This window comes from Nipponia nippon, unplaced genomic scaffold, assembly GCF_047370975.1.
Source record: "Nipponia nippon isolate SJK-2023a ecotype South Korea unplaced genomic scaffold, ASM4737097v1 scaffold_8, whole genome shotgun sequence".
Lineage (NCBI taxonomy): Eukaryota > Metazoa > Chordata > Aves > Pelecaniformes > Threskiornithidae > Nipponia > Nipponia nippon.
The window spans coordinates 25,654,900-25,671,989 of record NW_028262402.1 but is presented as its reverse complement, the minus strand read 5'-3'; the positions used below and the strand labels follow the sequence as shown (position 1 = coordinate 25,671,989).

Below are 17,090 nucleotides of genomic sequence, written 5' to 3'. Positions count from 1 at the left end.
ATCTTTATCAGATACAGCTATTTCGTGTACAGTTTGGATAAAAGACCTGTAAAACCTGTACAAGTGTAAAATCTCAAAAGAAAATCAAAGCTAGCAGGGAGCCCAAGACAGATATTTGTAGAAGTTTGTAGGGAACAGTGTGATTTTCTAATCCAATGTTTGCACACCACTCTCAACGGAGTTTTGCTGTTTTATTCCTGTAACTAGTCATAGGCCAAAACCTTAGTCTTACTGGAATAATTGTTTCTTTCTCAACCACTGAGATCCCAGTGTTGAGAAAAGCTTGAAGAAAAATTACATACAAAGTATGTTTGTTCATTAATACGTAAAATAAGGAAAGGAATGACAGGTCCTGCTTCTCCGTATTGCTTGAGCTTAGTAGTTCTGCCTGGTTTAGCAGTACGCTGGCAGGTGTGGCTGGCACACAGCTAAAGGAATCAGCATGTGCAACCTTCAGTAAGGAGTCTGCACTACTCCCTGTGAACTAAAGAGGCCACACAACTGACCTGGTCTGTAGGGTAATAATTTAGGAAGTTGGGTACTGCCTGCAGAGACCTAGCGCATGTTCTGTTCAGAAACTGTGCCCTGTGGGGTGGGTTGGAGCCTGGTGTGTCTCGAAGCTGAAAGCGTTAGAAATCAGAATTTAACGTAATACCTACCGCAAGCAGTAACTTGTAATTAGACTGGAGACTAATTTTTAGAAAACTAGCAATCCTTGAATTAAAGACTTATAAAATAGGTTCATAACCATTTGTTTCTATGGTTATAATAGTCTGTTTCTACCTGGAAGTGTACCGACAAAAAGGGTGCATCCAGGAGCGGGGCAGACTTAAGCATGCAATGCTCACCAGCGGTCAGAAATGTGCCTGTGGGTGGAGCAGTTAAGTTATAAATGTGCATTATGTATGTGACCACAGCTGACATTTTACATGGCACGTGTGTACGTAAAAGCACATGCAACTAATCTATCGTATACAGCATTTGAAATGTTTGACATTTCTGACTTTCTGCATTTACATATACATCTGTGTATTCATATTCTCTCCCACACAAAGGAAGCTTTTCTGCAATACAGGAGGTTGCAGACCAGTTACATATATAAACATGCACAAAACCACATGGCTTCATCAATAGTTTCATCCTGACATACACTTTAAACATTTAAGCAAAACTACCAATAATTGTTATATTCTTTAATCGGATTCATCAAAATATTGATGTTAAAAATTGAAACACAAATATTTACACAGGGTACAAGCTGCAGCATTTTAATTTCATTATTGCTTCATATTCAAGCCAAGAACTGAAAGAACACTTAAAATGGTTTTGTCTAAAGTAAGAAAAATCTTTCACTTGTATTTCAGAATATTTGCAGTAAAAATACCTTTTATGGAACTTTGTATTAACTCAACTATTTTAGACAATAACAAAAAATCAAGGCCAGTTAAAACAGAAAAATACGATAAATAAACATTACAGTAAAGCACTTAAATATTTATTTAAACATTAATGTAGAATAATTACTGACATACTGCATTTTAAGACTTCTCCAGATGACAGGTAACCTTAGAAATATCTGGGGCAATAACAAGAGATTGTGGTAGCATTAAAATTATTGTAAAAATACTGCAGGAAACTGTAAAAAGCATGAATACTCCCAGTGAAGAGGAATGCACTAGTAAGAAACAGAGGATGCTACTTAGCACCATGTACAAAATACCTTCAGGGAAGAAGCTTTCTTACCAAACCACAAAAAGCATGTCTATGGAAACTACAGTAATCTGTCATGACACCAGGATTGTTCACAGAGTCAAAGGAGCTAGAACACTGTGTTCCTTATGCTGCTGTTATGAGAAAGTAAAGCATTTCCAGGCCTTCTTATTGAATCACAAGGTGCACAGCAGTTTTCAGAACTGCTGATCAGAGCAACCATGACTGTCAAGGTTGTAAGCAGGAAAGACAGGCATCAAAAATCAATATAGTATTCACAGTGTAGGTCTGACTAATTGCACAAGGTATGAACAGATCTCTATAGGTTGCATTCATTAAACAAACTCTGAAGTGTTTTTTCGGTGTAATTACCTATCTGAATAAGCAGCTTCTAAACAGCAATTTTAAAGGATTTTGTTACAGCAATACTGTTCATGTTCCAATATTTGTTTTCATATCTGCATTTTGTTCTTCCAAATTCACATTTTTTTATGGTTTATAAACATAAACATAGGAAAAATATCACACCAGCATGCTAATATCTGCTGTTGTAAGATTTGTTCCATATGTTTCTGGATCATCCTCAACTCATTACTAACTGTACATATTTGATCTCAGATTGGGGTTCAGCTTTTCTGTAGTTTGCAATGTCTTTTACAGATCATTTATCTTCAATAGTTCCAAATACAGAATGGAATGCATATGAACTTTCTATTCTTGTTCTAGCTCTTGCGCTTGTATTTCTTCTTGGAAACCGTGTCCTGAATTTGCTTTGTTAATCTAGATTTTGTTCCTTCACTACTTCACTATCTTTTTCTACTTACTTTGATTAGTTTGAATCTTTTCCTAGAGTTATTACTATTCTTTTAATATAATCAGGAAACTTGAGACTGAAGTATGTCCACCATCGTATGGAATCATACAAGCTGCAATGAGGATATTACTATTAAATATACAACACTGACCGTCAGAGTCTTAAATATTAATATACCATGTGCTTTCATTGAGAGAGCTATATATACACACACATATATGTATTGTGGATGTACATACATATTGTATATACATATACATTTTTAATGTATACGTGTACGTGTGTGTTCATGCATTTTTCTTTTATTTTACCTCCTCCACATACAGCATCACAGTCCTCCCAACCAGAATGAGTCCACATGAAAAGAGGCTCCGGTACTTTAGAGCTCTGATTCTCAGGAAGAGGATCCAGTGGGATTGTGTACTCATAGTGTAGACCATAGCTCTGGTCATGGAAAAGCAGCACCTGCAAGATACAGAGAAGGAAAACCTATGTACACAGACACTGTGGAAGACAAACTCCCAACTGTGAGATCATCTTGAAAAGCATGACAGAATGACTTAATGCTCTGTAGCCATTCAACACTCCTGATGGATTTTGTAGAAGAAATTAATGAGCATATCCAAATTAAGACAATGGCAAAAATTATTTTAATTAACATACAGGTCTAAAAGCCCTCCATGTGAAATAAGCAAACAAAATGCACCAGAAATCCGGAGGATGATTATGTCCTGTGATTTCAGTGCTCTTAAATAGAGGAGGTCTTTCCTAGATGCATCAGACTTAAAACTATTTTAGCTAACCAGCCAATTTCTTGCATTTGAAGTACTACTTCATCATCTCTCCCTCTTTCTTTCTGGTGGCTATCAACATTTCCTCCCCTACATTGAAATGCTTCAAAACCCTACTTCTTCATGGAGAACTTGGTGATTGCAATCCTGAAATGGCGATGCTGTGCTGTAGTCAGTCAGGATAAAAACCATCTGATATTAATTTGAAGCTCTCTTCTTAAGCAGCACATCAACTTTTATGACATTTGTAGGAATGCTGAGACCTTACATCCTGCCTCAACAATGTAAATATTATTCTTGGATTTAAATGCGTTTTTTTAGAAGTGCGCTGACAGATCTGTATATGTAAGCAGGTGTGTGTGTGTGTATATATATATGTATATATATATAAAAGGAGGTATATCTTACATAGGTCTCATTATCTTCAGGAGCCTGGAAAAAAATATTAGTTACCATGCTATATGATAGGAATGAGGTAAAAAACCCCAATCCATATTGTCATACCAGTAAATGTAAAGGTGATGTTGTGGGACCTTTGGCTGATATTTTCTCCCAGAGACCTCTCCGAACATAATGGACAGTGGTCCCGGCAATATTGAATGTTCCTGAATGCTCTATCTTCCAGTCACTATTGATTGACTGTTTTCCAGCATCTCGAAGAGCTGCAAAATATACGAAAAAAGACCCATATAAAAGCTGTCTGTTCAGTAGTGACATGGGCCTCCTTTCACTTCCTGTTTGGATAGTTTAACAAGTAGGTGAAATCACATAACTCTGTTTCCAAAGATATTTATGGATCCTACTATACATGAATTTCAATTGGAACATGCTTCAGAAACACTTTCTGGAAGGAATGCTTGGCAAAACCATGTGTGTTTAACATTACTTGAAGTTAACATCAATGTTTTAATGCCTAAAGAGATTGACAGGCTCCAGCATAATTTGCAATTTGATCACTGAATTAATTTAAGGCAAAGGCAACCATTTTGTATTCCTAGGATGGTCATTTCTATAATCCATAAAGGCATGGGAAACAAAATTTTCACAAAACACTCTTCAAGATTCATGGAATTAGGCTAAAACTTCAAAAAAAATCTAGTTCAGAATCCTTTCCCCTCTAATAACTACATTTGCCTTTTTCTCCACCTTGGAATGTGACAATACCACTGTCATCCTACCGAAACACTTTATATTTATACACCACATAATTTGATGCTTCGAACAGATAGGAAAAGCTTGTTCTTTTTGGCTGAATCATTCCTTTGCTTGGCCTGATTTATATTCAAAAACATCATCAAGTCGCGTAAGATATATTTCATACATCGACAGCACAGGATTTTACATTAGTTTTCTACAGTAAACTGAATAGATTCTTCTGTGAAGGACTTGTAATTTTATTTTACTTTATTTTATTTTATTTTGTTCAGATCAGGTCTGAAATAATCATGTGAAGTAGAATATACTTGAAGTCACCTTCTGGACAAGCAGTTTTACACATTCCTCTTCATTGAAATTGCATGTTTGGCATCAGACTGTTCTAAGAGAACCTCAACAGTTTAAGCCTTGTCCAAAATTTCTTTTTTAAAGTTGTAAGTTAATGTGAGTCACTCCTGTAATCATCTTTTCTCCTATTCATATTTATACTGCTATGTTTTGTTTCTATGGGAAACAATGACAATAGGTCTATGGACTGGCAGAAATACAATTGCGTAAGACACCACTGATGTCTGCCACTGCAGCACTGTGTAACAAATGTTAAGACTATAAAATCCATTAACACTGTAGAACAGCCCTGTACTAAAAATAACCAGTGATTTTACAAGATTAAAAATTGGTATTTTAGGTTTAAACATTCTATTATTAATGGTAATTAAGTAATTAGTGTTTAAACTTTAGGGGTCAATCCTCTTCCCAGTGGAGAAATGAAACAAATGTACTCAAAAGTGCTGAGGTCCAGTCGGGTCATGCTGCTCAGATGGAGCAGCATCCTCTCCCTGGAGAGCAGGGGACTTTCCATCGTTTTGTCTTGTCTTTAAAATGAATGTGTGTGCCACAGCATGCAGACATGTGCAGGGGACTGGAATCCCATCCCCAGAATACAGAAATATGCCAGATCTTGCATTTTCTGCTTTCAGATTCCTCACTTGAGCCACTGGGATTAAACAAAGTAAGAAAGGGTATCCTCAAGCCTAAAATTTAGTCTTGGATTCAGGCAGTCCAGCTTCTGTTCTTGACTCTGTCACACCCCATATTGTAAGCAAGTTCACTGAGTTTTATTCCACACCACACATGTACTCCCACTCTGCTTAGCTTTTGATAAAGGAGGATTTACTGTACAAAGTAATGTAATACAGGAAGAAAATTCAGCACACAAGTGTATCCTCTCAGGCTATAAAACAAATTGAGCAATACATCTACAACTAAAAAGACAAACAAAGAAAGCTCAGACTGGGAAAACCTACGGCAATTGTAACCAAGACCCAAATTTTAGTGTTAAAACAAGGGAGCTAATTACAGGTGCATCTCTGCAGAGCATAAAATAGCCATCATCACAATGACAATTAAGTGATGGTGATTACTGCAATGTATTTTTTAATTACTGTACCAGGGATATACAGTCTTCCACTTTTAATGAGGTGCTAGAGGCTACACAGCCATAGAGATGCAACATTTCACAGTTCAGCTATTGCATCTCCCAGTACTCAGTGGGGAGCAACAGTGCCCTGGTCCTGGTCCTCCACTTGGTAAATCTGTGCTTACTAATCCTTTATTGTTTTGTATGGAAAACTCTAAAATACTACTGCAAAACAGCACCGCTGTACTAACTTCAAAATTTTTGCTTGAGTTGAAATTGCCACACTTTATGGAGAGATTAAGAAAAAAGCATTTGTACCAAAATAAGAGGGAAGTTGACATCTTGTGAACTGTGGATTTTTCCTTTTGTTCTGTGCAAAATTTAGTCATACTGTCCAGAACAATGTCATTTTGACTGACTCCTATTTTTCTCAAGAAAACAGACAAATACAAAAAATATCTGAAATCCAATTCTAAATAAGATTACCTTCACTGGTATCTTTTGTCAAGAAAGTAATTGTTTCACTTCTGTTCAGGTTAGCACGTGTTCCCTTCAAGACATCTTAAGAACATTAAGAATTGAGATTTGAGTAACTTTTTGAAAATTTCAACTTATCGTTCCACATGGGACAAAATTCTGTCTTGACCTTACATATATGGTGCCACTAGAAATCATCTAGAGTCACATATAATTTGGCATAATATGTTATTGTTTCTGTTTAAACTATTTAAATTATTTTAGCTTTCTCTTTCAAGTATTTTTTCCAACTTTTTATTAAACAAGAAGATACTTAAAAATGCTGAAAGCGACTAAGTTTTCAGTTTGTAGTACCATACAGGACACTTTATTGTTCAATAGTATCTCTTATTATAAGAAGAATCTTCTATTGGACATTGCCTTTCTTCTACAAGGTCACATTTTAAGGTTAATAATTTCTTGCTCTTTTCTCCAAAGTAACTAAAGATGAGCCTTGATATTTTCATCTGCAGCCAACTTTCCTTTAGTTGCTGCTTCTTCAGTCTCTTCCTAATTGCTGTTGTGATGTTAAAGAAACTAAAGCAAGACAAGAGAAACCAAAAAGAAATGCTATCAAATGGGCATGCAGCAGATTGCCAAATGTCAGCAACAGAATATCTTCTTCCTAAATTCCCAAAAAATGTTTATGACATTCCAGCAAATAAATATTTATTTTAAAACCAATCAATCAGGGCTATAGTTAAGGCACTTAACAGCTATTACTAATAAACCCAGATTAGAGCGGAAAAATCTAGTACAGAGAAACTCACAGATACAAATTTCACTGTTCTTGCTGAAGTGTTTTGCATACACATTTTTGTTGTATTTAGAAAATCATATTTCTACCAGTCACTTAGAAGTATTGTTATGCATGATCAATATTTACTAACTGGGAAATGGGTCTTTTTGGAATAACAGATGTGATTGCAAACATCTCTCTTGGATTCATGCGTGAATAACACCAATGAATAAGCAACACAAGCTCACAGATGCTATTCTGTTTTATAAGCAGTAACTATCAAATTATGTGCCACATTCAGAGGTCTACATATTGCTAGGAGCCGTTGATAGAATTTCAGCATCATCTCAGCTAATTAACCCCAACTGGTCATTAGCATCAAGGAAATCCTTGTGTTAAGGTCATTACTGCTATTATAACGAGAAGCTGATAGCAGGGAAAGCAACATGCAGGTTTTGACATGATGGGACAACAGATGTAATTCATATAAAAAAAGAGACTGTTTGCATTTTCTAGGAATAATCAGGCTGTCCAGCTTAATTCTTCTAAGTTGTACCAATCATTCCATGCTAAACAGTAATAAAGGCACCAATTTATAAGTACTTCACCTAAAGGCATATATGTAATCTAATGAAAATCAAGGACTTTCAAGACCATGCTTAAAAGTAAGTGCTAGACTATGCTTAAAATTAGTGAGCACTACTTTTGCTTGGTGTGCTGCAATGCTCACACATAAAATTAATTTTAATTCAGAAATTGATTCCTGATTTTAGTTACATGTTTTCAATCATATTTTTTATGATCTATTTGCACTTCCTTTATCACTTTTATTTCACAGAACTACTACACAAGTTCTCTTGGTATCAGATAAAATTGCATAGGAATATTTAATTATGGGTGTATCTATATGTACAGGTATGTATATATATACGTATCTATGTCTGTTCCACCATTCTACATAGATAAGTAACATTTATTTCTAGAAAGAAACCTGACATACATTAAAATGTGTACATGCAAAAATACAATCTTATCTATCTGGACAATAATTCAAACTCACACAAGACTTTCTGGAACTTGCCTGCTTAGTTTATATTGTTACAAACTACAGAGTGCCAAATGCATTGCTAACAGCTTTCAAAGATATGAATTTAATCACAGATGCTAAAGAATGCCTATTTCATAGAATGATAGAATGGTTTGAGTTGGAAGGGACATTTAAAGATCGCCTAGTTCAAACTCCCCGCCGTGGGCAAAGATGTCTTTCACTAGATCAGGTTGCTCAAAGCACCATCCAACCTGACCTTGGACACTTTCAGGGATGATGCATCCACAATTTTTTGGACAACCTGTTCAGTGTCTCACCACTCTCATTGTAAAAAATTTCTTCCTTATATTCTATTTAAATTTACCCTCTTTCAACCTGAAACCATTCCTCCTTCTCCTGTCACCACAGACCACGGTAAAAAGTCTTTCTCCATGTTTCTTATAAGCCCCCTTGACATACTGAAAGGCTGCAATAAGGTCTCCCTGGAGCCTTCTCTTCTCCAGGCTGAAGAACTCCAATTCTCTCAGGCTTTCATCATAGGAGAGGTGTTCCAGCCCTCTGATCATTTTTGTGACCCTCCTCTAGACCTGCTCCAACAGGTCCGTGTCTTTCTTGTGCTGGGGTCCCCAGAGCTGGATGCAGTACTCCAGGTGGCGTCTCAGGGGGAGAATAACCTCCCTCGACCTGATGGCCATGCTTCTTTTTATGCAGCCCAGGACACGATTGGCTTTCTGGGCTGCAAGCACACATTGCTGCCCCGTACAATTTTTCATCCAACAGTATCCTGAAGTCTTTCTCCACAGGGCTGCTCTCAATCAACTCACCACCCAGCCTGTATTGTTACTGAGGATTACCCCGGCCTTGCACTTGTCTTTGTTGAACTTCCTGAGGTTCATATGGGCCCGCTCCTTGAGCTTGTCAAGGTCCCTCTGGTTGGCATCCTTTTCCTCAAACGAATCAACTGTACCACTCGGCTTGATGTCATCCACAAACTTGTTGAGGGTGCACTCAATCCTACTATGTCACTGATGAAGATACTAAATAGTATTGGTCCCAGCATGGACCCTTGAGGAACACCACTCATCACGGTTTCCACTTGGACATTGAGCCATTGACTGTAACTCTTTGGATGCGGCCATCCAGCCAATTCAATATCCATCTAACAGTCCATCCATCAAACCCATCTCTCTTCAATTTAGCAGCAAGAATGTTGTGGGGAACAGTATCAAAGGCCTTACAGAAGTCAAGGTAGATGGCAGCAGTTGCTCTTCCCTTGTCCACTAATGCAGTCACCACATCGTAGAAAGCCACTACATTAGTTAGGCATGACTTGCCCTTGGTGAAGCCATGTTGGCTGTTTCTAATCACCCCCTGTCTTTCATATGTTTTGACAACTTCCAGGAGGATCTGTTGCACGATCTTACCAGGCACTGAGGTAAGGCTGACTGGTCGGTAGTTCCTAGTATCCTCTTTATTACTCTTTTTAAAAATGGTGAAATATTCCCTTATCTCCAGTCCCCAGGGACTTCACCTGACTGCCAGGACTTTTCAAATATGCTTGAGAGTGGCTTGGCAACTACAGCGGACATTTCCCTCAGGACCCTTGGATGCATCTCATCGAGTCCCATGGACTGGGTTCAGGTTCCTCAGGTGGTCTCAAACCTGATCTATGATGGGTAGGACTTTATTCCACCAGTCCCTGCCTTGATGTTTAGGGACTTGAGAGATGTGGGAAGAGTGAAACTTGAAACTGAGGCAAAAAATGGTTGAGTACCTCAGCCTTCTCCATGTTCATTGTTATTAGTTCTCCTGTCTTATTTATCATGGGGGGGGGGGGGGGTGTGCGTGTACACTTTCTTTAATCTTCCTTTTCTGAGTAATGTACCTATAGAAGCCCTTCTAAGAAGCCTTATTCTTCGCATTCCTTGCCAAATTCAGCTCCAACTGTGCCCTAGCTTTCCTGATCCCATCCCTACACATCTGGGCAGTAACCCTATACTCTTCCCAAGATACGTCCCCCTGGTTCCACTGCCTACGCATTTCCTTCTTACACTTTAGTTTGACCAGGAGGTCCTTACTCAGCCATGCTCGTCTACTGCCTTCCTTGCCTGATTTCTCACATGTGGGAATTGAGAGCTCTTGTGAGCTACGAAAAACGTCCTTAAAGAGCTGCCAGCTCTGTTCTGCTCTTTTATCCCTGAGGGCTGTTTCCGAGGGGGTTCCATCCACTAATTCCTTAAACAACTGAAAGTTTGCTCTCCTAACATTCAGGGTCCTGGCTTTACTCTTCACCTGGCCCATATCCCTCAAGACTGAGTTCCACCAGAGTATGATCACGGCAGCTCAGGCTGCCACTAATCTTGACCTCTCTAAATAGTTCATCTGTGTTGGTATGCAACCAACGAGGGCCAGCAATGCTGTTTCTCTGGTTGGGCTGTCTATCACCTGGATTAAGAAATTATCCTTGATGCACTCCAAGAGTCTCCTGGACTGCTTTCCCAGAAGATGTTGAGTTATTGAAGTCCCCAAGCAGGACTGGAGCCTGCAAGCGTGATGCTTCCTGTAGTTGAACTAAGAACGCTTTGTCAGCAGGCTCCCCTTGATCAGGCAGCCTGTAGTAAACACCAACCGCAAAGTCTCCTTTGTTAGGTTGGCCCCTAACATTCACCCGTAAGCTCTCAATCTGTTTGCTGCTGCTTTTCAAGGACAGCTCTGTAAAGTCAATCCATTTTTTTATATACAGTGCTTTTTTTCATCTTGATGTAAAATGGTTTCAAAAGGTGTTACTAATTAACCATCTTCTATGTACCTCTATACATGACAGGAAAACATGTTCAGTCTCAGTGAACTCTGGTCTCTGCTATGGGACCAGGTCCTCAACTGGCTTCCCTTGAAATTAGAAATTACACAGCCTAAGGATTTGGTCCAAGGTATTTTAAAACTATTAGCATTGTCAGAAATGAGGGATTCAAATTTTGTATTATTTGTCAGACCTCATCTGCTTTCCCACACCCTCCTCCCCCAAAATATGGTACAACATGCTTTTTTTTTACTAGGAAACATATTTCATAAAGGAAAACAGACACGAACACAGTACACCTATGGACCTCATACCTGTAAGAGAATCAGCAATTACAATGTCACGCAGTGTTAAACTGCAGGTCCAAAGGGTCTATATCCCTGAAGCAGCTTGATCACATATTTGACAACAATGATACAGCTAATCTGCTTCTTTAGTTCAGCTGAAAAAAAATAATTCCTCTCTTTTCCAATCAGCAGAGAAAAATTTCAGGTTTTAGATTTTAAGTCACTTGTATGGTTCTACACCATTAACCAATCTTATTAATTCATTATGGGGCCTGGACCTGTCATGCCATTATTGATATAGCCCAAGATCAATGCATCTCTATGAGTAAGAAATCAAGCAAAGGTGACAGGAGACCTGCATGGATGAGCAAGGAACTACTGGCAAAACTCAAATGGAAGAAGGAAGTTTACAGAATGTGGAAAAAAGGACAGACCACTTGGGAGGAATATGGGAATGTTGTCAGAGTATGCAGGGATGTGGTACGGAAGGCTAAGGTTGGAATTAAATCTGGCAAGGGATGTCAAGGACAACAAGAAGGTCTTCTTCAAGTAGCAAAAGGAAGACTAGGGAAACTGTGGGCCCACTACTGAATGAGGTGGGTGCCCTGGTGATAGAGGATACAGAAATGGTGGAGTTACTGAATGCCTTCTTTGCTTCAGTCTTTACTGCTAATGCCAGCCCTCAGGAATCCCAGACCCTGAAGGTAGGAGAGAAAGTCTGGAGAAAGGAAGACTTTCTCTGGGTCAAGAAGGACTGGGTTAGAGATCATTTAGGCAAACTGGACACCCACAAATCCATAGGCCCGATGGGATGTACCCACAAGTGCTGAGGGAGCTAGTAGATGTTACTGCTAAACCACTCTCCATCATCTTTGAAAGGTCATGTAGAACAGGAGAGGACACAAGGAAAGCCAATGTCACTCCAATCTTCAAAAGGGGTAAGAAGGAGGACCCAGGAAACTACAGGCCAGTCAGCCTCACCTCCATCCCTGGAAAAGTGATGGAACAGCTCATTCTGGATGTCATCTCTAAGCATGTGGAGGAAAAGGTTATCAGGAGTAGTCAACATGGATTCACCAAGGGGAAATCATGCTTGACCGATCTGATAGCCTTCTATGATGGCATGACTGGCTGGGTAGATGACGGGAGAGCAGTGGATGTTGTCTACCTTGACTTCAGCAAGGCTTTTGATGCTGACTCCCATAACATCCTCATAGGTAAACTCAGGAAATGTGGGTTAGATAAGTGGACAGTGAGATGGATTGAGAGCTGGCTGAATGACAGAGCTCAGAGGGTTGTGATCAGCAGCACAGAATCTAGTAGCTAGTGGTGTTCCCCAGGGGTCAGCACTGGGTCCAGTCTTGTTCAACTTATTCATGAGTGTCCCGTATGAAGGGAGAGAGTGTACGCTCAGCAAGTTTGCTGATGATACAAAACTGGGAGGAGTGGCTGATACACCAGAAGGCTGTGCTGCCATTCAGTGAGACCTGGACAGGCTAGAGAGTTGGGCAGAGAGGAACCTAATGAAGTTCAACAAAGGCAAGTGTAGGGTCCTGCACCTAGGAGGAATAACCCCATGCACCAGTAGAGGTTAGGTGTTGACCTGCTGGAAAGCAGCTCTGCAGAGAAGGACCTGGGAGTCCTGGTGGACAACAAGTTAACCATGAGCCAGCAATGTGCCCTTGCAGCCAAGAAGGCCAATGGTATCCTGGGGTGCATTACAAAGAGTGTGGCCAGCAGGTCGAGGGAGGTTATCCTCCCCCTCTACTCTGCCCTGGTGAGGCCACATCTGGGTACTGTGTCCAGTTCTGGACTCCCCAGTTCAAGAAAGACAAGAAACTACTGGAGAGAGTTCAGTGGAGGGCTATGAAGATGATTAGGGGACTGGAGCATCTCTCATATGAGGAAAGGCTGAGAGAGCTGGGTCTGTTTAGCCTGAAGAGGAGACTGAGAAGGGATCTTATTAATGCATACAAATATCTTAAGCACTGGAACAGGCTGCCCGGAGAGGTTGTAGAGTTTCCTTCTCTGGAGAGATTCAAAACCCACCTGGACACAATGCTGTGCAACCAGCTCTAGGTGAATCTGCTTTAGCAGGAGGGTTGGACTAGATGATCTCCAGAGGTTCCTTCCAACCCCAACCATTCTGTGACTCTGTGATTATACAGGTGTCACATGAATGAGCTGTCTAATCTCAAAGCCTAGTGTACCTCTTATACAAAAATACTGTAAACTTCCTTTTTATACCCTACATTAAGAACTTCTTTTGAAAAAACGACCTCTGCTAAATATAAATGAAAATTTAGCAGCAGAAAAGGCATTATCTTAGACCACAGGAATTTAAATAATGCTCGAAACAAGTTCTTCATAGGTGTTCTTACAATAATTTTTTTAAAGTAACTGACAATGAACCAAGTCTCATGTCAATATGGTTATAAGCAGACAAGGTTCTCACTGCTAGTTTATTTTATAATGAATTCTAATTCCAAAATTAATAAGTATATGCTCTAGGGAATATTCTCAAATTAAATAAACACTTTTCCCCCCTCTATACTGCTACAAATAATTCCTATTCCTGAATACTCTACTGATGAAAGAAGAATCACAATCTCGTATGCATTTTCTCATATAACTTCAGTAGGAAGGAATACCTAATGTTTGGCTATATCACGGCTTCTATCTTCCCATAGAGGAGAAGAAACAGGACAGACCTCGACAGACCCATCAATTCAGTAAATGCAGTTCCAAATTACACCTTATCTATTCTCTTACGATGCCAGAGCTCCTGTTACTGTGGTGTATGTTGATATACCTCAGATAAAGAGGATATCTGAGGTGTTCAGGAAGGACTCCTCTGAAGATTTGCTTCAACAGCACAATCACCCAATGATGCTGCTGGTGTGGGCTGTATTTTTACTAATCACTTCAGCAACATCATCACAGCTTCCAGATCAGAGTGACTCTGATTTCTGACCACCAAGTAAATCCAGAGAAGGGTGTTTCATTTTGACTACATCTGCATTTGATCTGTGCTGTACAACAGGGCTCAAACCTTCCCTCAGTTTAAATTAGCTTCTACTTTGTAAGGCACAGCTTTTAGTGTACACTGGATTAAATTGTGTTTACTGCTATATCTCTAATTATACAGTTATTAATTATATGAAGAGCATTATTTAAAAAACTTAATACTAAAATGTGTATAAGGCAATTAGCAAAATACAAATACTGTTGGACTGTATGACTCATTTAAAGTACAGAAATGCAGAGAGTCAAATTACTATGCAACATAAAATTAGCTCACAGAACTGTAAAGATAGAAAACAAATCAGAAACATGGGAGAATTTAATCTGTATTACATTTCACATTTTTAATCACAGTACTTTGAAGAATATTGTTTCTAAAATGAAAGATTTATGCCTTCTTCCCAAAACTTTCAATATGTTACTCCTATTCAAAAATGTTCCTATTTGAAATGTTACTCCTTTTCAATTCAGATTTTTATGCTTTCAGAACAAATCTCCTATAAGGGAAGACAGTTTAAATACCTTCCGCTAGTAAAAAAAGAGAAAAAGGTGGAACAACACAAGTTTTAATTCAAAATACTATAGCAAACGTGTTCCTGCTTCCCCATAAAGGCTTAACAAAAAAATTTTGCTATGAAATACTGGCTGATCCTTATTCAGACCAACAGGAGTGAAATTAAGAAAGGTAAAATTAAAGTGACAAGCGATTAAGACCTGATTATGCTAATTAGTATCTTTCAAAAATAAGCAGCATGACTGACATTATTTCATGGGCATAAAAAGCATTACAGTCTTTTTGCCTTTTGTAAGGTAAGGGATGAATCAGTTTGCTACTCATGAAAAAGAAATTAATTTCTCTAAATACAATTCCAACATTAAAATAAAAAATAACAGTCTTTCTGTTGCCCACATATGCTAACACAGCAGACACAGAGGGAAAAAAAATACCTTGGAAAATTTAGAAAATATGTCAATGAAACTTCAGTTATCAATCTGACACTCTTACATATCCATCCCTACTGTCCATTGGGGAACAATGAAATAATCCAGATCTCTAAATCTCCTATGATATCTTAACAGGGCAGATGCAGACCCCATGATAAACCAAGAGTCACCCATTGATAACTTAAGCTGTCATAATTAAGATTCACCATCTTCAACATTCTCTCAGTTGAAGTACTGAGAACACTCAGGTAAAAAGTTTCTTAAAATGTAGATATTACTTATGAGCAGAACTAAGAACAGTGATCAAACCAGGGAATTTTTCATTTCATTGCCCTATTTCTCATACTAAGTCTCTCTCAATTTAAACTTAAGCAGTGCACAGAACAGCACTAATTATGATATTTCCTATGTTCACTTAAACTCTGTAACAATAATAGTTAACAAATTATACTCTCCCACACAACAGCTTTAGAACTCATTAAAAGAGAAAAAACTTTTTTTCAATGAAACACAATTTCATAGAAATGGAAAAACTTAAAAAAAAAAATCATTGTGATTAAATTTGTCCATTAAAGCATTCAGACAGTTCAGAACAATGCAAAGAAATACTTTTCTGCTTTCTTAGTCTAATTATGGAACTTTTTTTTACTTTGTTGGTGATTTGCTATATGTTGGTCAGTGTGGTTTTTTTGTTGTCTGAGCACAAATTATTCCATGTTTCAGCATAAAAATCTTTTCACTAGTTTTAATGTGAAGTATTTTCTTTAGCACTTTCCATATGAAAAATTGAAAATGAAAATAAAGTATGCAGAATTTTTCTTAAATCATCTAAAAACTTTCTTTGAAAATTCTCTAAACAAAATGAGATGAGACAAAAGTTCAAACCAAAACCTGTAAGAATGGCGCTACAACCATTCTTTTTTTTGTTATTTCTACAAATTTTCTTTAGAAGTATTTTCTACAGATTTTTTTTTCACTCAGAGTCTTGTTTAATCACAAAAGTATGTTTAGCTAGCACTCTTAACTGCTGACCAAAACAGGACATGAACACTAAAACATATGACATTTACCTAAATAACTGTGAGCTGGTTTTTCTTCAACAACTTTGATTCTCCTTGCTCCTGCGGGTATCACCAAAGCTTCCACATAACCTAGACATGAGACCAGATGTCCTGAGTTAAATACAAAAGCACAGAAAAGTATGTCTTGTATGATTTTTTATTTCTTCTCCCCTCTTTCACCTTTTAAATGTAACAAGTTATAATTTACATAGCAATGGTTTGAGGGTTCTGACAAAATGTTGAAACAAGCTATGAAACTGTGTATTATGTGTAATATATATACCCTGATATACAACTAAAACAGTATAGCAAAGTAAAATGTAACAAGAACTAGTGAGGCTGGGCAGGCTGGGGCTGGAGCAGATGAAGTTGTCTCTGGCCAAGTAGTTTAGTGTCATCATCACCACCAGATGACCATAAAAGAATTGCAACTTCACTCAGCGTGTAGAGACAAATGACAAATGTTTTCGTTCTTTTTAAATATTTTGTGCTCCGTCTCCCTCTTCTTGCTTTAACACATTCAAACCCTGTTATGAATGGCTTTAGTTTTAAAGTCTACTTATTAGTTATTTGCTTTACATTACAATTGCTTCCTTAGAGTGTGGGAATAAGACACGGTCTTAAGCAACTTGCTTTAAGTAAAAAGGGGTGAAAAAGCAATGGAGGTGAAAACCACTGTCTAAGGACGAATGTTATAAATACATAAAAACATATTTTAATTATCCAGGTGAACTTCAAAAAGTGAACAGTAAACCAAGTTTTTATTCCGTGTAGCTATGT

General features: G+C 38.2%; 1 protein-coding gene across 3 annotated transcripts in view; it reads right to left on the bottom strand.

Annotated features, from left to right (window-relative positions):
• ADAMTS19 (ADAM metallopeptidase with thrombospondin type 1 motif 19) overlaps positions 1 to 17,090 on the bottom strand; it is a 156,133-nt gene that overhangs the window by 28,608 nt on the left and 110,435 nt on the right. For all 3 annotated transcript variants that reach the window (XM_087741948.1, XM_087741949.1, XM_087741950.1), the window contains 3 exons: positions 16,320 to 16,400; positions 3,820 to 3,977; positions 2,836 to 2,989 (listed from right to left, as the gene is read on the bottom strand). In XM_087741948.1, coding sequence (XP_087598074.1) covers positions 2,836 to 2,989; positions 3,820 to 3,977; positions 16,320 to 16,400 — 393 coding nt within the window. The remainder of the gene's footprint in view (positions 1 to 2,835; positions 2,990 to 3,819; positions 3,978 to 16,319; positions 16,401 to 17,090) is intronic.